Source organism: Schistocerca cancellata, chromosome 2, assembly GCF_023864275.1.
Source record: "Schistocerca cancellata isolate TAMUIC-IGC-003103 chromosome 2, iqSchCanc2.1, whole genome shotgun sequence".
NCBI classification, from domain to species: Eukaryota; Metazoa; Arthropoda; class Insecta; order Orthoptera; family Acrididae; genus Schistocerca; species Schistocerca cancellata.
In genome coordinates, this window is record NC_064627.1 from 133,930,030 (window position 1) to 133,952,191 (window position 22,162).

General features: G+C 43.9%; 1 protein-coding gene across 1 annotated transcript in view; it reads right to left on the reverse strand.

Annotated features, from left to right (window-relative positions):
• The window catches only part of LOC126161403 (allergen Cr-PI-like), a 117,817-nt gene that overhangs the window by 83,023 nt on the left and 12,632 nt on the right, over positions 1-22,162 (reverse strand). Inside the window, exons 2-4 of the mRNA XM_049917181.1 lie at positions 17,142-17,275; positions 16,901-17,059; positions 2,609-2,786 (exon numbers count right to left, since the gene is read on the reverse strand). Coding sequence (XP_049773138.1) covers positions 2,609-2,786; positions 16,901-17,059; positions 17,142-17,275 — 471 coding nt within the window. The remainder of the gene's footprint in view (positions 1-2,608; positions 2,787-16,900; positions 17,060-17,141; positions 17,276-22,162) is intronic.

A 22,162-nucleotide genomic window follows, 5' to 3' on the forward strand; every position in this document is an offset into this window, starting at 1 on the left:
TGAATATATTTACATCATTGACCACATTTTTAAAAGAGTGACAGTTAACTAACAACGTAATATGGACGTCACATCACTACAGGCATGAGTACATTATAGCCAGTTTAAAATAAATCACCAAACTTGTAATCGCAAGTACTTGACAATAGCGATTAAGACCGAAACAGTCTGAGGTGAGTAAAGATTACTTATCACGAGGGTCATCCAAAGGAAATGCACACTACTTTTTTTTTAATCCATATTTTATTCTACATGTTTGAAAGTTTTAAAGTGTGTAGGTACATCCTTTAGGAACAATATTTTCAATTCTGCGCATAATTTGCATCCGTCTCAACTGCTTTACGCCATCTTGGAACCAGCGCCTGTATACCCGCACAGTAAAATTCTGGACCAACCTGTTGGATTCACTGTTTGGCAGCGTGCACAAGGGAGTCATCATCTTCAAACCTTCTTCCACGAAGAGAGTCTTTCAATTTCCCAAATAGATGATAGTCACATGGAGCCAGGTCAGGACTGCAAGGCGGATGTTTCAGTGTTATCCATCCGAGTTTTGTGATCGCTTCCATGGTTTTTTGACTGACATGTGGCCATGCATTGTCGTGCAACAGCAAAACATCCTGCTTTTGCCGATTTAGTCGAACACGACTCAGTCGAGCTTGATGTCTCTTCAGTGTCGTCACATATGCATCAGAATTTATGGTGGTTCCATTTGGCATACTGTCCACAAGCAACAGTCCTTCGGAATAGAAAAACCGTACCCATAACATTTCCAGCAGAGGGTGTGGTTTTGAATTTTTTTTTCTTGGGTGAATTTGCATGATGAGAGTCCATTGATTGCCTCTTAGTCTCTGGTGAAAAATGATCACCTGTCACAATTCTTCCATGAAATTCATCTCCACCATTCTCGTATTGTTCCAATAGTTCGCCGCATACCGTTTTTCTTGTTTCTTTGTGAGGCACTGTCAACATCCTGGGAACCCACCTGGCACAAACCTTTTTTAACGCCAACACTTTCGGTAATCTGCAAACACTTCCTTCCCCTATTCCAACTTAGCGTGACAATTCGTTCACTGTGATGCGTCTGTGAGCAGTCACCATTTCGTTAACTGTGGTCATTGTCTGGAATGTGTGCAGTACGAGGCCTGCCACTGCGAGGACAATCCTCAATATTGGCGTGCCCGCTTTCATCATGTAACCTTCTTGCCCACCGACTAACTGTACTTCGATCGACAGCAGCATCTCCATACACCTTTTTCAACCTCTTGTGCATGTTTCGCAGTGTCTCGTTTTCACAGCACAGGAATTCTATGACGGCACGTTGCTTCTGACGAACGACAAGTGTAGCAGCCATCTTGAAGACATGCTGTGACGGCGCCACTCACGGGAACAGGTTGAACGAAGTTTGAAAACAAGCGGGAAGGATGTATCTACACACTGAAAAACTTTCACACATGAAAACTGTATTTTTACAAAAAGAGTGTGCATTTCTTTTGGAGTGACCCTCGTATAAGCAGCTATTTTTTGCACCTGTTCTAATAATCTCTGCATGTAGGTTTAAATAAAGCTAGATGAAGAAGAAACAGGAATTAAAATAGCTGGAATAAATGTAAACAACCTCAGGTACGCGGATGATACGATCCTGTTGGCAGAAAGTGAAGAAGAATTGAGAACACTCTTACTGAAAGTGAAAGACGAAAGTGAAAAGGCCGGTCTTATGCTGAATGTGAAGAAAACGAAAATCATGGCAACTACGCCTACCAATACGTGGGATATAGCAGGAGAAACCATGGAAGTAGTGACCACATTCAGTTATCTCGGTTCCCAGATCTCTGCTGATGGCGACTGCAGCCATGAAATCCGGAGACGCCTGTTGCTCGGTAGACAGGCGATGTCAAACCTTGACAAGGTTATAAGGTCCAGAGATATAACACTAGCAACAAAGATCCGTATTGTGAGGGCTATGGTCTTTCCAGTTGTGTGGATGTGAGACCTGGACCATTATAAAGGCTGAACGGCGAAGAATTGACTTCTCCGAATTGTGGTGTTGGAGGAAACTTCTTAAAGTTCCATGGTCTGCAAAGAGAACCAACAGATCAATTTTGGAGCAAATAAAACCAGACTTCTCCCTGGAAGGTCTAATGTTAAAACAAAAGCTGACCTGCCTTGGACGCACAATGCAAAGGCCTGCCTCGCTGGAAAAAACATTAATGCTGGGGAAGATTGAAGGAACTAGAAGAAGAGGACGTCAGAGGATGAGATGGATCGATGGCATCACAGAAGCAATGTGTTCCAACCTGGAAGGTCTACAGGAGAAAGTGCAAGACAGGAAAAAGTGGCGTGATTTGGTTCATGGGGTCACGAAGAGTCGGAACCGACTAAACGAATAGAGAGAGAGAGAGAAGAAAGGAATGACTGCTGTTTTCTTACTTCATGGCATTAGCAGAGCGTAGGAGGCAGCCAATGCAGAGTCAGTGGACATACGGGATAGCAGTCCTCACTGAACAGAGTTCATCCACATTATATTAGTTCCTGATTGCAAACTGGGTGCCATTTCGCGGGAAGGCTATTTGGAATCAAATGCGGAACAGCGCGCCAGGACGCACTGTACCTCTGAGGCAGGCCTCGTAGGCCTCCTGCAGGACGTCTGCGGTGACGAAGAACTGCGGCAGCACCTCGTACGGCGGCGGCAGCAGCAGGTCCTTGGTGTCGTCGCGGTGCAGCAACACCACGCGCAGCACGTACTCGTACAGGCCCTCGTTCACGTTGTACCGCAGCCACACGGCCACCTGCGCAATGGGACAAGTACTGCCATCACGGCCGTATGCAGGAAACGTACTCATACCATACAGGTTATCGCCACTGACAGGTAATGCCCTCCATCAACATAGTTAACTCTACGTCACCGTCCGTTATGCATACAAAAACACGAGAGAGTACAGAACTGTGGGTACGTTATTTGCATTGACACCGCATGAGCCGTGCGTGGCTCGTGTTCCCGCCATCATGCATTTTACACCCTGTTTTTAAGGGGAGCCGGAGGTGGTCAAATCCAAAATCTTACGATTTTTTTTTTTTTGCTACCGAAAATTTATTAGAACATTCCTCTATAATGTAAACTTTGAATTATTCTTCTACTCGCCTTAGAAGTGGAGTTATTATCATTTTCCCCCACGCCTGCAGAGGAAATGGGCGGCCGCTGAATGCATCACCCTCTCGTGACTTCCTGGCGAACTGCTTGGGATTTTCTCGGCCTTTTACGCATATGGCGCCTTATGTTACGCATACAGCGAGTGTGCAAGGGATGGCTACATTGTTTTCTGTGACAAATGAAGCGCTAAGAGCACGGAACATCGTCTCTTTGCTGCTTACCGTTTCGGCTTCAAAGACTCAAACAAACTTTGGGTTCAAGTAAGCTCAGTGATGGAAAGACAATAGGAGGGAGAGGCAGGCTTACTGATGAGGGGATTGAACGTCTACAGAGATACTATGGGTATGCTATAAGGCACAATACTAGTAATGTTAGTGACATGCGAAAAGCAGTGTGGGCATTGTTCCTTCATACTGCCTCTTCCAATGAATACCCTCAACACAGCCTGTGCCCAAAAGATTCCTCGTGCAAATATAATGCAAAAAAGGACTATGATCACAAACATGGTTTGCCAGCAGCTGTGATAAATGCAATAAAACCAATTTTTCATGACTTAGCACAGCCAGAATTGTTACACAAATGTCTACACGGAAAGGTGCAGAATCCTAATGAGAGCGTAAACAATTTGATTTGGAAAGTGATTCCTAAAAGGGTGTTTGTAAGCATAAAAACACTGCACTTTGGCATTAATGATGCAATAGCAACCTACAACCAAGGGAACAGTGTGAAGTGTGAAGTTCTGAAGGCATTAGGATTTACAGCTGGGGTGAACACTGTACCAGCACTAAGAAATATTGACAGAGAAAGGATAAGAGGAGCAGAAAGAAGAGAAAGACATATGAAGTATGATGGAACAACAGTCCAGAAAAGAAGACAGAAGAGGAAGCTTTTGGAGGATGAAGAAGAAGACCCTGATAATCCATCCTATAGTTCACGAATGTATTGAGAAACTTTGATAGCCATTTGCCGTAAATTAAAATTTTTCGAATATAAAGAACATTTTCTCAAAATCCACGCAAGCTAGAGAGATGAAATTTTTATACAGCAGTCCTAGTGGTCAAACGTACATTGTAACACAGCCATTTGGCTTTCATTTCAGTTTAATTATAAAGCAATTATTTGTAAAAAAATTTGGATCATTAATAAAAAAAATAATTGGAAGGAAACTAGAAAAGATACTCCAAAATCCCTCTGTCATAACTGCAATACTAAACCACTCTATATGGAAAAAAAAATTCAAATTTTTCTATTTGGTAGTTTATTCATAAATGTTCCTCAAACTTAGTGATTTTAACATGGGCGGCATAGGTACCTCCAGCTCCCCTTAACGTAATTTCAGGCGGTGTCCTTTCCTCGCCTGTTGTCGCTGTCCAACACCGTGAGTAGTTTTGACAGCTTAATACATATACAAATTTGATTGTGGATAATCACGCCCCATAACGTTTTGGTGTTTAAATTCTCATTCACCGATTGGTGACAAGCAAGTCGTTTTTCAGTCGGTCCGTGGCTGTCCCCTGGTTGTGTTCCGACGGATTAAGTGCAGTTGGGCTCACCACCTGTCTCACCTAAGTGAACGTGGCAGACCGACCCCCTGGAGGCTTTTGAGTGCTGTTGTCTTTACTGTCTTTCCCACCGGTGTTTAACTGTCTGTTTGTAATCTATCATAGCCAATGATAAAAGAAAAATTCTAGGTTTTACTTCATTGTATGTGAGTTTCGAGTCTGGCAAGTGGATATTTGCTGGAAGGTTATTGCCGTTGTGTTGTCTCTTGTTTTAGTCAGGTTTGAGCTACTTAAAACTTAAGGTTTACGGTTATATTCTGTTAAAATTTTGGAAAATTAACTGTGGGCCTTCAGCTTTGGAAACTTATTCTTAAAATTACCTTTCAACCTTAAACATTGCCGCCTTCTGCCCTTGAAAGGTTATGATAATTTATTTTAAAATCTTGAAAATTTTATTGTGGGCCTTCAGCCGTTTGCATTGCATCTTGTTTATGTTTGTCTGTCCACCCTTGCCTTGATGCTTTCAGCCTAGCGGTCATGTACACTCCTGGAAATTGAAATAATAACACCGTGAATTCATTGTCCCAGGAAGGGGAAACTTTATTGACACATTCCTGGGGTCAGCATGCACAATGTCGGCACTAGTACAGTGTATATCCACCTTTCGCAGCAATGCAGGCTGCTATTCTCCCATGAAGACGATCGTAGAGATGCTGGATGTAGTCCTGTGGAACGGCTTGCCATGCCATTTCCACCTGGCGCCTCAGTTGGACCAGCGTTTGTGCAGACCGCCTGAGACGACGCTTCATCCAGTCCCAAACATGCTCAATGGGGGACAGATCCGGAGATCTTGCTGGCCAGGGTAGTTGACTTACACTTTCTAGAGCACGTTGGGTGGCACGGGATACATGCGGACGTGCATTGTCCTGTTGGAACAGCAAGTTCCCTTGCCGGCCTAGGAATGGTAGAACGATGGGTTTGATGACGGTTTGGATGTACCGTGCACTATTCAGTGTCCCCTCGACGATCACCAGTGGTGTACGGCCAGTGTAGGAGATCGCTCCCCACACCATGATGCCGGGTGTTGGCCCTGTGTGCCTCGGTCGTATGCAGTCCTGATTGTGGCGCTCACCTGCACGGCGCCAAACACGCATACGACTATCATTGGCACCAAGGCAGAAGCGACTCTCATCGCTGAAGACGACACGTCTCCATTCGTCCCTCCATTCACGCCTGTCGCGACACCACTGGAGGCGGGCTGCACGATGGTGGGGCGTGAGCGGAAGACGACCTAACGGTGTGCGGAACCGTAGCCCAGCTTCATGGAGACGGTTGCGAATGGTCCTCGCCGATACCCCAGGAGCAACAGTCTCCCTAATTTGCTGGGAAGTGGCGGTGCGGTCCCCTACGGCACTGCGTAGGATCCCACGGTCTTGGCGTGCATCCGTGCGTCGCTGCGGTCCGGTCCCAGGTCGACGGGCACGTGCACCTTCCGCCGACCACTGGCGACAACATCGATGTACTGTGGAGACCTCACGCCCCACGTGTTGAGCAATTCGGCGGTACGTCCACCCGGCCTCCCGCATGCCCACTATACGCCCTCGCGCAAAGTCCGTCAACTGCACATACGGTTCACGTCCACGCTGTCGCGGCATGCTACCAGTGTTAAAGACTGCGATGGAGCTCCGTATGCCACGGCAAACTGGCTGACACTGACGGCGGCGGTGCACAAATGCTGCGCAGCTAGCGCCATTCGACGGCCAACACCGCGGTTCCTGGTGTGTCCGCTATGCCGTGCGTGTGATCATTGCTTGTACAGCCCTCTCGCAGTGTCCGTAGCAAGTATGGTGGGTCTGACACACCGGTGTCAATGTGTTCTTTTTTCCATTTCCAGGAGTGTATATTATTTGTAATTGTAGCTGCCTGTTTTCCGTCACTTTAAATCTACATTGTTGATTTTTTAAGATTTCTTGTTTGGGGGCTATCAGTCGTTGTAAAAGTTCGATTATGTGCGGCTTTGGTTGTAAATGTGTTAATAAATTACAATAAATTACAACGCAAGGTGAAACTGACCGCAGCCTTATTTGGCCCTTTCCACAATCCTAATCACCTGCTCTGCCCAGCTGGTATAGCGGGCTTTTCACCGCACATAACGCAGTGTTCCGAATTTCCCATTACAGACTTTTAGAACTTGTAGACGGGAGGGAAGTACATAATATTTTTAATACGAACCCACGTCCGTAAACGTACCTTCCCTGTGCTTGGTAGGTTTACAACCGGGTGGTCATTGTGGGAGGCGCTTACTTCGGACCTGCTGGTGTCATTTGACGTCTGTCCGACCTCTCAGACATGGTTCAAGGCTCACTGAAGTGTCTGTGAGTGTTAGAGCAACACGGTTGAGTTCTCCTTTGCAGAGTACACCGTTGTGACTCTTCTGAATGGTGTAGCTCACTGTAATGGAAGAGCTCCTTGTCGCCTTTATCAAGGTCGTCATGCACAACGTATGACTCCATCGCATAGCCGTTTCACCGCAATTACGCAACGGCTTCAAGAAAGGGTCACGCGTGACAATGGTTCTCCAAGGAGATCCCGCATATCCGAACTGGAGTAAGCCATTCTGAATCATGTCGAAGAGAACGTGCCAACGAGAAGATGGACGTTGCTCCCAGCGCCGTCTAGTATGTTGTGGACTACATCCATACCACCTCCAACACTCCATACCACGCCCACGCCTCACGCATCTGCTCGAGTATTAGCTGGCGGGTTCTCTTCAACATAACCCAGTACGGCCTCTTCCATTTCTTGTATGAGTCGTCTCGTTGGAGCACTACGGCCACACCTGCTGTCGGTGAAGTACCCCGTTCTCGAAGCCGTTGCGTAATTGTGGCGAAAAGGCATGTTGCTCTAACATTCACAGATACGTGAATGACGCACAAACCAGGTTAGAGAGGTGGGACAGATATCACACGACATAAGCCAATCCGACGTAAGCATCCCCTACCATGACTACCTTATTGCATACCTACCTAGCAAGCATGTTTTCAAACGGCTATAGCATGGAATCGATAGTTTCCCGACAAAGGTTCCTATTTATATATCATGTACTTACTCTACAAGTGCCTGAAGTTTGTAATGGATATTTCCGAGTATTCTATGTTCACATTGATTCCAGATTCTGTAGTTGCTGTGGGAGAACAAAAGAAACGCCCACAACAGCTTATCGCCGATTTCAATTTACACGGTGTGGGTATAATTAAACTGAAGCTTTTCCGAGTGCTCTAGTGCCGGCTATGTACATCGTAGCACACTGAAACACTATAGGTGTGTTAATTATTACGTACCCCCGTTGAGAATGCTATAACACAGCAGTTCCACTTTCTGTCACCAGGTGAAAACATGGCGCTTGTGTGTTTGCAGTAAAAATGAGGTACGATCAAACAAATGGTAACGGTGATTCTAGTTTATTAGTGTATGCTCACAAGTCATAGCAAGTGTTGAGTATGCTCTCCCGACTCAGTAATATGCTATACCCTGTAACAGGATGTGGTCGACAGTTGATTGCGGTATATTTGCGGTAATTAGAGCGATACTCTTCGTGTGGTATTCTTCAGCTGAGAAAGAGGCCTGTTACATCCGTGATAGACTCGATCTTCCAGCCTCACCCACACACCGAGTGAGATGGCGCAGTGAGCACACTGGACTGGCATTCGGGAGGACGGCGGTTCAATCCCACGTCCGGCCGTCCTGATTTAGGTTTTCCGTGATTTCCCTAAATCGCTCCAGGCAAATGCCGCGATGGTTCCTTTGAAAGGTCACGGCCGACTTCCTTCCCCGTTCTTCCCTAATTCCATGAGATCGATGACCTCGCTGTCTGGTCTCCTCCCCCCCCCCCAAAAAAAAAACAAACAAACAAAGAAACTCACTCACAACCATAAGTTGCATGGATTCAGGACGGGGGACCTGGAAGGCCACACACATCTTGAAATCACCTAGAGATGATGAGCTTGATACTAAAGCAAAACTTTCACCTGGCAAGCGACATCTGTCGCCCTCTCTTGCATTAAAGTAATAGTGTGGACACAGTTGCGTTCTTGCAAGTTTGGAATCACTTGTAGTAAGAAGGGGTCCAGATAACGTACAGATGTAACTGACACCCAACAGGCCCGCGAGATGTCATCTCCTCGAAGAAAAACGGACCGTGAACGAATTAGCTGGTGAAACGACACCACACAGTCCAGTCACATTGCCAGTGTGCAGTGGATGTTCCAGCACAACATGTGGGCGTAGAAGAACCCCTTATGCAACAGTTATGTGCATTTACGGCGCCGTACAGAATAAAATGTGCCTCGTCCGTCCATGAGTGCCAAAAAACCAAGGGAAAAGTGACGGCGGAGTAGTCTACCCTAGGGCTTCACTTGGAGCGCTTGTAGGGATACCAATGCTCTGCAAAATCTTTTGAAACGTTGAACAGGAGAGAGACAACTGCCAAGACCCAGCTCAATCACTGGCTGCAGAATCTGAGACACGTGTTGTACTGTCGGCTATAGCTACAGCAACTTTATCAACAACTGCCATAGGAATGGACTGCCTGCCTCTCCCTTCTGCATTGCAGCACTGCAGCTGCTGCCGTCCTGATAAAACAGCTTCACCAGCAGCGCACGGTCTTTCTTCTTAATAACCATTGATTTTATTACAAATAAGTTCGACCTTCTTAACCATTTAACCCAAGAGTCACTTCACAAAAGAAGTCAACATATGCCACCTAGAGACAAACAACAAGTGACGTCAAAAAAGGAAATATTTCACATTCCGACTACTTACAGCGCCATATTTTCACCTGGTGGCAGACGGTGGAACTATTATTTTCAGCTCGCTCCGTGAGCAAACCTATTAATGAAAATGAAATGTTTCAGTATCCTGCAGTGTATACAGCCGGCACTGCAGCAGTCGGAACTGTCAGTTTAAGTTTAACCACAGGGCATATACAGCTGAAGTTAGAATGTCTTGTAAATAATCGCTCGCTAATATAAGTCTTCCTCCCCCCCTATCTCTCTTTTTCTCTTTCTTTTTTAGTCTTTACCCGTCTGACTTTTTATGCTCTTTTCGTGATTTGACAAACGTATATTATTTTAATTTTGTGACCGGATGCCCTTTGTATCTGTGAACAGTGTAAAATTGCCCTGTATCATGGTATTTTAACAGCTTCTGTATCGTATTTTATGACGCGCACATTGGGAATCATCCCAGTTTTTCTAAAGAAGAGCGAAAAGCCATCTAAAAATCTCAGGCTGGCCAGCATATCAGTGCAACGGTCGTTAATCCGCCGAGATGGTCCCTTTGAAAAGGGCACGGCTGATTTCCTTCCACATCCTTGACACAGTTCGAGCTTGTGCTCCATTTCTAAGGATCACGACGTCGACGGGATATGGATTTGACAATGCTTTGGTTCATCTTACTCTCACAGAATCTAGCGTACTACGCAATAAGTGATAATTTTCATTAATTTAGATTGTATACAATAAAATGTAACAAAATTGGTTCAAATGGCTCTGAGCACTATGGGACTCAACTGCTGAGGTCATTAGTCCCCTAGAACTTAGAACTAGTTAAACCTAACTAACCTAACGACATCACAAACATCCATGCCCGAGGCAGGATTCGAACCTGCGACCGTAGCGGTCTTGCGGTTCCAGACTGCAGCGCCTTTAACCGCACGGCCACTTCGGCCGGCTAAAATGTAACAGCAAGAATTAATGAAGCACAGAACGTTGTATCGCTTTATCAAGCAGTCACTATACGCTGAGCACTACTTGAGTTGCTTTGGTAAAATTTAAATTGTGGTAAACTATAAAATAATTTAACCGAAATTGTGGTATCTGATCCCACTTATGGTCTCTGTATGCAAATGACAGAGAAATAGATGTCAATAACGCCTATATAAATGTCCTACTTTGTTCGTGGTATTACGGAGAGCTGTCGTCGGTGGACAAATGGCATTGATTATTTACTGTTCTACAAAAATTCATTACCTAATATACTCATGCGTTCATATTACCTCTCTATTCATGTTACGTAGCAATGAGTATAGTCTGTCTTAGTATCTTTCTTCTTTTGCCGAATTATTAGGCTGTGGGCCATTTCTATTTCTGCTTTTTTATTCCTAATTGCGCGTAAAATTGTGACTTCTAAATCACAATATTTATCGAGTTTAACTGATTCACTAGCCTTCTGCCTTTTGCAGTGTTCGTCCGTATATACAGGGTATTCAAAAACAGTCTTTGAAGGTTGTAAGGCTCTGCTAAGAGATAATTGTTAAGAAAGAAATCGATACCGTGCGGCCATTTCCGAATTATTTATCATTGAAGTTAGGCAAATAGATCGCCACACGTACCAACACAAGCCGCACGGGTTCATCTGAGTGGAGAGTGTGTCAGTGGAAACGTGTTTGCCTGGTCAGCTGAATCACTTTTCTTGTTACACCAGGTCGATGTCCTCTCCGGATACGCAGTCATCGAGGCGAACGGCTCCTCGAACTTGCTCCGTGCCACGTACGCTGGCCAGTGACGCCAGCATTATGCTGTGGACGACCTTCATTTCGGCCTCCGCGGGACATCTGATTAACCGAAACCAGTATGACAGCTGTGGACTAAGTGAACGTTATTGCGGACTACCTAGTTCTCTTCATGTTCGCAGTCCTCCCTGCTACAAGGGCAGAAATGTGCCACAGTGGTTTGAGAAAGACGATAGTCAACTCCAGAAATCCAAGCAGCTTTATTCCGAGAAAAAGATAATTACATCAGGCAACAAAATAAAAATTGTGTGGGATATAGTGAAGATAGAGGCACGTGGGGCCAAAAAGGAAGATTAAGAGATAGTTTAAAAATAAATGAGACGTTGGTAACAAGCGCATGTAGTATTGCAAACCTCTTAAACAAGTACTTTGTTTCTGTTACTGACAGCATGGGGTTATCAGGTTCGGTGAGCAGTGCAATCTGAGACCAGTCTTTAAAAATAAATTCACTGAAATGCCAATGACATGTCTTCCAAAGAAGTATCATCCATCGTAACATCCTTAAAATCTAAATATTCTAGTGGGTATCACAACATATTAAAGAAGTTAATCAAAGATTGCTCATGCGAGTTACGATCTGTCTTACGTTATTCATGTTGTTAACCTATTATCAGCGGAACATTTCCAGACAGGCTAAAATATGCTGAAGTTAAGCCTCCTTACAAGAAGGGAGATAAAGAGATACTATCAAACTATCGACTTTTGCCGGCTTTTTCAAAAAAATTTGAAAAGGTTGTGTTCAAACGTCTCCTTAAGCATCTGACTGCAAATAATATACTGTCCGAGTTACAGTGAGAATATACGTAATACATTAGCTAATAAATTAGAGGCTACTACCATTTTCTGTGACCTGTCAAAAGCCTTTGACTGTGTGAATCACAGCCTTATGTTAAGTAAATTAGCGTCACTGGTAATGCTGCAAAATGGTTTCAGTCTTATCTAACTAACAGGCAACAAAGGGCGTCGTTGCGAAATATCTCTGCAGTAATGTCAGTCTTCATCTAATTGGGAATTAAGTAATGTGGTGTTCCTCAAAGTTCCATCTTGGGTTAGTTGCTTTTTCTTGTGTACGTAATGACCTGTCGACTGTTACATTGCCAGATGCTAAGTTTGTTTCGTTTGTAAATGGTATAAACATTGCAATAAGTAGCAAGTCAAGTAGAGATTTAGAAATAGCTGCTAATCAAATTTTCATCGACTTTAGTAAATGATTTAAAGCTAATTCGCTGTTATTAAACTGTGAAATGACCCACAATCTGTAAGAGATTTCCTTCCAGCACGTATAACATATGAAGACATGCGGATCGAAGAGATTGAAAGAGTTAAATTTCTGGGATTACAGCTCTATAAAATATTCAGTTGGGAAGGGCATACCACAGAATTGCTTAAGCGCCTAAGCCAGTGTATATTTGCAGTGAGAATGATGTCGGATGTAGGAGATATAAATATAAAAAACTTGCATACCTTGCCTCCGTTCATTCTATGTCATACGGGATCATATTCTGGGGTAATTCATCAAACTGAGCAAAAGTTTTTAGCGTGAAAAGCGTGTAAGAAGAATCATTTGCGCTGTAAATTCGAGAACATCATGTAGAAACCTGTTCAAGTAACTTTGTATTCTAACCACTGTTTCTCAGTATAGTTAATCCCTAATGTAATTTGTTGCAAGTAATATATATCTATTTCCAATCAATAGCTCAATACATAGTATCAATCCTAGGGATAAGAACAATCTACATAAAGACCTGAAATCACTTACCTTGGTCCAAAAAGGGGCCCAGCATTGAGAGAACCCAAATTTCCAGGAACCATTAAAAACTTGGTTTCAGATAAAGCCCGGTTTGAACAGAGTTTGAAAGACTCTTTGATTGACAACTCCTTCTACTCTATAGATGAATATCTTAAAATAGGCTATACACAAGCTTCAGTAAAAATGTCTATTAGATTTCAGTTTTGACAGCACTTGATCACAACAGTAAAGATTAAGTATTTTGTATATGATAAATTTATTAAAAGTGCATAAAAATGTTCCATTCTGACAATACATTAATTGGGTACACATTAGAATTTCCAGTTTACTGTAATGTATTCACCTGTTTCGACAATCTCCTAACAAATGATCAGGGTAGTAAGTATTATATTTAAATGTTTTATGTTTTCTATGTTATACTTTCTGACATGTTCCACATCTACGAGAATCATCTAATTTTTGAGTCTATGGAACGAAAACTGAATCTAATCTAATCTCATGTTGATGTCCTTGCCATGAAATTCGCCACGTGTGATCCTGATGGAACATAACTGGAAAGCTGCTGTTTATCAACTCCGCGCCCCAAACCACCACTTAATAATTTAAGAGAACTGTGTGATATGTAGATAGACATGCGTGGTCACACACCTCCGAAAACATGCCAAAGACTTTTAGAGACTATGTCACCCAGAATGGCTGCTGTATAGTGTTCCAAAGACATACCAACATAGTATTATAACACAAGTCAACAGCCATTTTGCATCTGGGATGTAACACATCAACTAGTGTGTATTTTGGTGTGTAGAATCCGAATATACACTCCTGGAAATGAAAAAAAGAACACATTGACACCGGTGTGTCAGACCCACCATACTTGCTCCGGACACTGCGAGAGGGCTGTACAAGCAATGATCACACGCACGGCACAGCGGACACACCAGGAACCGCGGTGTTGGCCGTCGAATGGCGCTAGCTGCGCAGCATTTGTGCACCGCCGCCGTCAGTGTCAACCAGTTTGCCGTGGCATACGGAGCTCCATCGCAGTCTTTAACACTGGTAGCATGCCGCGACAGCGTGGACGTGAACCGTATGTGCAGTTGACGGACTTTGAGCGAGGGCGTATAGTGGGCATGCGGGAGGCCGGGTGGACGTACCGCCGAATTGCTCAACACGTGGGGCGTGAGGTCTCCACAGTACATCGATGTTGTCGCCAGTGGTCGGCGGAAGGTGCACGTGCCCGTCGACCTGGGACCGGACCACAGCGACGCACGGATGCACGCCAAGACCGTAGGATCCTACGCAGTGCCGTAGGGGACCGCACCGCCACTTCCCAGCAAATTAGGGAGACTGTTGCTTCTGGGGTATCGGCGAGGACCATTCGCAACCGTCTCCATGAAGCTGGGCTACGGTCCCGCACACCGTTAGGCCGTCTTCCGCTCACGCCCCAACATCGTGCAGCCCGCCTCCAGTGGTGTCGCGACAGGCGTGAATGGAGGGACGAATGGAGACGTGTCGTCTTCAGCGATGAGAGTCGCTTCTGCCTTGGTGCCAATGATGGTCGTATGCGTGTTTGGCGCCGTGCAGGTGAGCGCCACAATCAGGACTGCATACGACCGAGGCACACAGGGCCAACACCCGGCATCATGGTGTGGGGAGCGATCTCCTACACTGGCCGTACACCACTGGTGATCGTCGAGGGGACACTGAATAGTGCACGGTACATCCAAACCGTCATCGAACCCATCGTTCTACCATTCCTAGACCGGCAAGGGAACTTGCTGTTCCAACAGGACAATGCACGTCCGCATATATCCCGTGCCACCCAACGTGCTCTAGAAAGTGTAAGTCAACTACCCTGGCCAGCAAGATCTCCGGATCTGTCCCCCATTGAGCATGTTTGGGACTGGATGAAGCGTCGTCTCACGCGGTCTGCACGTCCAGCACGAACGCTGGTCCAACTGAGGTGCCAGGTGGAAATGGCATGGCAAGCCGTTCCACAGGACTACATCCAGCATCTCTACGATCGTCTCCATGGGAGAATAGCAGCCTGCATTGCTGCGAAAGGTGGATGTACACTGTACTAGTGCCGACATTGTGCATGCTCTGTTGCCTGTGTCTATGTGCCTGTGGTTCTGCCAGTGTGATCATGTGATGTATCTGACCCCAGGAATGTGTCAATAAAGTTTCCCCTTCCTGGGACAATGAATTCACGGTGTTCTTATTTCAATTTCCAGGAGTGTACATTTTAAAATGTTCTAGCACGTATCATTTTTGAGTTTTTAAAGGTTTTTATTGTTCATATTCAGTATTTCGCTTTTCACTGTTCTTCTGTTTTGATGTTTAATTGTTTGTTTTTGATTTGCAGAGGAGAGCTGTAAGATCTACAAATCGTCAGTAAATGTTTGGTGTGGTAATCCAGTGGTGTGAAAGTGATCCTCAGTGAGTGTTTCCTTTGAAAGATAGTGCAAACGTTTTGTTTTTAAAACTTACACTACGAAAAATGGCAACTAGTAATTCTCGTTGCTGTCTGAGACACCCCAACAACTTTTGTTATGTGTGCGAAATTCACCCCAAAAAACCCAAAGAAATCCAATCACTGATTTGCTTAAGAAGGCATATATATTTGTATTGTGATTGTCCTGTTTTTCATCAAGATAAAAATTTTGCACCTCATATTGCCTGCATAACTTGTACTACAACCTTAACCAAGTGGTTGAAAGGAAAACGCCGAGCCAAGCCATTCGCTGTTCCGATGGTCCGATGCTGTGGTGTTAACCTAAAGACTATTATTCAGACTGTTACTTCTATCTGACAAATATTTCGGGACGTTCAAGAAAAACTAGACAGAACATAATCCAAATGTGCATATGCCTGTGCCCACGATGAGGGGTTGCCTGTTCCTATCTGTAATTTGAAAACCATGGAACCAGACACCATGTCAAGTAAATCAGAAAGTATTGAACATATAGAAGATTGCTGCCCTCAGTAACATGACACTTCGCGTCAGCTCTTTAATTAAAAGGAATTGAACGATTTGGTTCGCGATCTAATACTTTCGAAACAATGAGCTGATCTCTTGGGGTCGAGACTGTAACAACAGAACCTTCTATCTCCAGGGACAAAAATTTCCTGTTTCCGATCAAGAGGTGTTTCCTTCGCTCAATATTTCTACATACGGAATCCAATGGTCTAAATATGCAGATAGGTGTACAACATAATCCACAGGAGTGGAGACTATTTATTGATTCCAGTAAAACCAGCTTGAAAGCCGTACTACTGCGTAATGGCGAAGCATTTCCATCGGTACCCTTGGCTTACGCAGTAGACATGAAAGAAACTTATGAAACCATGCATTTGCTGCTAGTGGCAAACAAATAAAGGATCATGAATGGCATTTGAAAAATTCATGTGTGTAAATTCAAACACAACTTGAATAATTGTAGGTTGTAAGGTCCGCCACACATCCTACTGTTTTAACCGCAAACACGGTCAACACAAGGAGCTGCAAATCCAAATGATGAACAAACTGAATACTTCAATTTCAAAACAAGAATGATAGTTGACAAATAAACCCATAGCAATGGTGGGCCAACATGCGAAATGATACTTTAACCAGCGGCGACTCTGTAGTAATAGAGAAACTAGGGACACACGTTGCATGGAATGTTTCAGTCAGTACTACCATGTCCTAAAACATTAACTGTTGCTCCTTCTCACCCTGTATAGAGAAACGTTCCAGTTATCTTATCGAAAACGGAATCTTGAAGTTGACGTCAAATTGTTAAAAGAGCCGAACATTTTTACACCTTTAGAGCACAAATCTATTTCAGAGGCAGGTGCAGGCGCCCAACTTTCAACCTATTTTCATAGCATAGCGTAGCGTTGACGTTATATGCAATGTGCTAGAAGAAGGTCAACGTTTCCCTTACCTTGTGGAAAGTGTCGAAGTCTGGGATGTGGTAGAGGACCTTGAACAGCTGTACGGTCTGCCACAGGTGCTTGCCGTACAGGATGGAGAAGTCCTCTTTACGTGGCAGCAGGACCTTTTCTTTGCGCAGCTGCAGGAAGCGCTCCACTGGTGCTTTATCCTTTGGAACAAGGACATCATCTCTCAGTGATCTTCTGTCAAACTTAAGATATTCGCCCAATAGTTGTATAAATGTTTCATACCTGAAGTTTTGGTATGATTTCTTCCCATTTGAATGACTTGATGATATCGATGTGTTCTGGGATAATAGCAGGCTGCTGTATCTTAACAAATAATCTCAAGATGTCCCTCTGGCGCGTCAAAAATGCTTTTTCACCTGCAAAATAGCACATGTATGCATACTAATAGGCTTACATTAAGAATGTATATAAATATTACCCGAAATCTATTACAGTAACATACAACTGAAATTGCCGTTATTAAAATGTAATTTTTGTTCCTTCTGATAAATATGCCCCTCTGCTAACTACATTTGAAAATATTGTTCAGAATAACTCCATATTTGCGTAGTATCTTCTGCTGTAAGAAATTGTTTCCAGTAGCCGCAATGTATCTATAGATTTCTACACAACAAGCTTGCCTGTTTCGGCTTACAATGCCATTTGAAAGTGCACTTGATGGTATGCGAATAGTGCATCTTATTTACTCCTTATTTATGATCAATAACATCATTTTTATAATTTACATTCTACTTATGTCTAGGCTGAGTTGACGACGACATGGCATCCAGCAGCAACTGTGAGCTGTCTGTTATAAAATAATCTTACAAAAATCACGTGGGTTTTATAGCATGAAGCCGCCCGTAGTGGCCGAGCGGTTAAAGGCGCTACAGTCTGGAACCGCACGACCGCTACGGTCACAGGTTCGAACCCTGCCTTGGGCATGGATGTGTGTGATGTCTTTAGGTTAGTTAGGTTTAAGTAGTTCTAAGTTGTAGGGGACTTATGACCACAGCAGTTGAGTCCCATAGTGCTCAGAGCCATTTGAGCCATTTATAGCATGAAATTATCTTGGTAGTTGTTTGAGAGCTAGTTGAGAGATGGCATCCTTGGATGTTGTACGTTTACAGATTTTGCATCTTTGAAAGTCAGAAATGGTGTGTTTGTTACACAGATATTATTTGGTTAAAATTTTTTATGTGTGTGTTATCAGTTATTTCATATGTTCATCCTTTCTTGTGGAAGAAAATTTCGATAAAATTGTCTAATTAGGGGCTATGTTTGTGCGTTGATTAAGTCGTTCGCGAAATTTCCTGTATGTGTGTGTATCTCTAACTCTTCCGAAGATGTACCTATATCTTAAAAATAAAAGCTGCCCTGTACAAATTTTGCACTAGATATCTAAAGGACGTACTCTGAATATTTTGGAAGAATTAGAGATATACATACATATGAAAAATTTCCCGGACGACTTACTCGATGAAGAAACTGACCTATTTAGAATACCTTATTGAAATCATTGAAAGGATGAACATTTGAAACCACAGATAACATACACAAACAATTTTAACCAAATAATATCTATGTAACAAACACACCATCCCTGACTCTCGAAGATGGGAAATCTGTAAACATCCATCTAAGGATCCCAGATCTCAAATAGCTGTCAATTACCACGAAAAATTTGATGTTATAAAAACTACTTGTTTATAGTAATATTATTTCTTAACAGACAGCTCACAGTTGGCCCTGGATGCCATATGCTCGTCAACGCAATCTAGACGCAAATAAAAATGTAGTTTATAAAAATGACATTATTGATTATAATTAAGACGTAAATAAGATTTACTATTCACTACACCCACAGGTGAACTTTCAAATGGCGTTGTAAGGAGAAACAGGTAAGACTGTTGTGCAGAAATCTCTAAATACAAGCAAATAAAGATTATATTGCAGCTGCTGGACTTTTCACTTAATTCACACGCTGCAAACCCAACTGAATAATAAGTAGGCTGTTGTATTTCAAACATAGATGTGCAGTATACACAGAGCCATTCAAATAATGCTCTATCACAGCAACTTGTAGATAGACTGAGAATGCTTTTTCTGAACAGGCAATTTTGAGATCGTTCCGCATTGACTTTGTGTAAGTATGCTGTCTATTTGACTTTTTCTGGGCGAATTCTATTACACAGACTAAAAAGGACAATCATTCACCAAGTCTGCAAGAACACATTAATTTATGCCCCTTAATTGCCATACAAAGTTTGTGGATTGCCAGAAAAAGACTATCTGCCCACCATCATTCAAAATTGTCTCAAAATAATGCACAAAATTAGAAATGGAGGTGAGACAGATCTGATCAAATTCAAACTTAAAGCAATGTTTATAAAACATCGGTGAAGCGACGAATGGACCAAAACGAATGACTGAGTTTTTGCAAAAATTTCAACTCATTTATGATTTTATTCCAGCGTAAAACATTGCAAGTGCACATAAAATGTTTTCTCAGGGCAGGTTCTACTAATCTGAACTACTTCGTGTTTATGGAGAAATAAAAATGTTGGTAAACTAACGTTGTGGTAATATGTACGAAAATACGTCTTATACTTCGTGATGATTTCTAGTGTCCACGCTAAGCTTCCGCGGCCGAAGGAAGTGTGAAGGGTTAAAAATCGTAGAGGGAGACCAAGGGATGAATAAAGTTAGCACATTCAGAATTATGTACGTTGTAGTAGTTATTGGAAGATGAAGAGGGTTGCACGGGGATAGAGTAGCATGGAGAGTTGAATCAAACCAGTCTTAGGACTGAGGACCACAACAGTAACATTTACGTGTACTTGTTCTTCAATACAAGGCAAGTCAAATAACTTACTTTGATCGTCAGAGTTCACCTCTTTGTTTTCTAATAATACGAGTAAATGGTATGCAGAGGTGCTAAAATGACACCCACTCACGGATACCAGTAGTTCGAACTTCTCTGGTACCAACTTCCCTAGAAGTAGTCGTTGGGGCCGGCCGGAGTGGCCAAGCGGTTAAAGGCGCTACAGTCGGGAACCGCGAGACCGCTACGGTCGCAGGTTCGAATCCTGCCTCGGACATGGATGTGTGTGATGTCCTTAGGTTAGTTAGGTTTAAGTAGTTCTAAGTTCTAGGTGACTGATGACCTTAGAAGTTAAGTCCCATAGTGCTCAGAGCCATTTGAGCCTCATAGTTGGTAGAAGCTCGCAAACAGAGAGATTGTGCGCCGTTCGAGGGTCCCAACGTGAGTGGAAACGAATAAAAAAGTTTACTCCAAATTTTTGTCAAAGCGTCCGAGAAAAGTTAGCACAGTCAAACGCGTACAAAAAGAGTACGTTTTTCGCCATTCATGTGTCGCAAATGCGAGCAAAAACCGATACCAAAGTTTCGTCCACCTCGTTGTCAGAGATTCCCACAAAAGGTGTAATGAAACTGTGTGCAGGTCGCGGCCCAAGGCATCAACAACGTCAGTGCCTGTCCCGTGATTTGTACGCCGCAAAGCGGGGCCTGGAGCAGGCGCGTGGCCCGGCTGACGAGTGGCAGCGACACCCACCACCTCCCGGTACGCTTCCTTGGCGGTGTGAACAGCGGCACCAGACGGGATGCAGCAGCTCACGATTCTGCTGAAAATTAATGGGACAACGGCGGAATTCCAGTTGGACACAGGCGCGGCCGTGTCTCTGATTAATGCGAACACGTACCAGCGTATTGGCTCCCCACTACTGCGGTCGCCTCTGCACAGACTGTTGACGCACAGTGGACAGTCCATCTCGTAGCAGTTTGAAATTCAGCACCCGCAAGCTTAGCCTTGTTTGCTTGCGTGGAGCTGGAAGTGCGTTGCTTAGTGTTTCACTTTGAGTGTTTACCCTGTTAAAATCCGCCTTCATAGTTTTTCCCCATTTTGTGGGAAACCGATTTCTTTGAAGCGCATAATATTTAAAATGTTTTCACAATTCTCGTGTAAAAAAATTCTGTATTTGCAAGTCGAGTCACGCGTATAGCTCTATGTTTCTGCCTGACAAGCCATGTCAAGAAAGCTGAAAGGTAAGGACATACTCGAGTCATTCCAGAAGGATTTTCCATGTGGTATTGATAAACTAAATGCCGAAATGGCGATTCTGCAACGAAACACATCGCTAAACAATTCCAACTCAACAACTTATAGGCCAAACCAATGGAAATTGACACCAGGCCATATACACGACTGGCCATTAAAATTGCTACACCAAGAAGAAATGTAGATGATAAACGGGTATTCATTGGACAAATATATTATACTAGAACTGACACGTGATTACATTTTCACGCAATTTGGGTAGATAGATATTGAGATATTAGTACCCAGAACAACAACCTCTGGCCGTAATAACGGCCTTGATACGACTGCGCATTGAGTCAGAGCTTGGATGGCGCGTTCAGGTACAACTGCCCATGCAGCTTCAACACTATACCACAGTTCATCAAGAGTAGTGACTGGCGTATTGTGACGAGCCAGTTGCTCGGCCACCATTGACCAGACGTTTTCTGTTGGTGAGAGATCTGGAGAATGTGCTGGCCAGGGCAACAGTCGAACATTTTCTGTATCGCAATGGCACGTACAGGACCTGCAACATGCGGTCGTACATTATTCTGCTGAAATGTAGGGTTTCGCAGGGATCGAATGAAGGGCAGAGCCACGGGTCGTAACAAATCTGAAATGTAACGTCCACTGTTCAAAGTGCCGTCAATGCGAACAAGAGGTGACCGAGACGTGTAACCAACGGCACCCCATACCATCACGCCGGATGATACGCCAGTACGGCGATGACGAATACACGGCTTCCAATGTGCGTTCACCGTGATGTCACCAAACACGGATGTGACCATCATGGTGCCGTAAACAGAACCTGGATTCATTCGAAAAAATGACGTTTTGCCATTCGTGCACCCAGGTTCGTCGTTGAGTACACCGTCGCAGGTGCTCCTGTCTGTGATGCAGCGTCAAGGGTAACCGCAGCCATGGTCTCCGAGCTGATAGTCCATGCTGCTGCAAATGTCGTAGAACTGTTCGTGCAGATGGTTGTTGTCTTGCAAACGTCCCCATCTGTAGACTCAGGGATCGAGACGTGGCTGCACGATCCGTTACAGCCATGTGGATAAGATGGCTGTCATCTCGACTGCTAGTGATACGAGACCGTTGGGATCCAGCACGGCGTTCCGTATTACCCTCCTGACCCCACCGATTCCATATTCTGCTAGCAGTC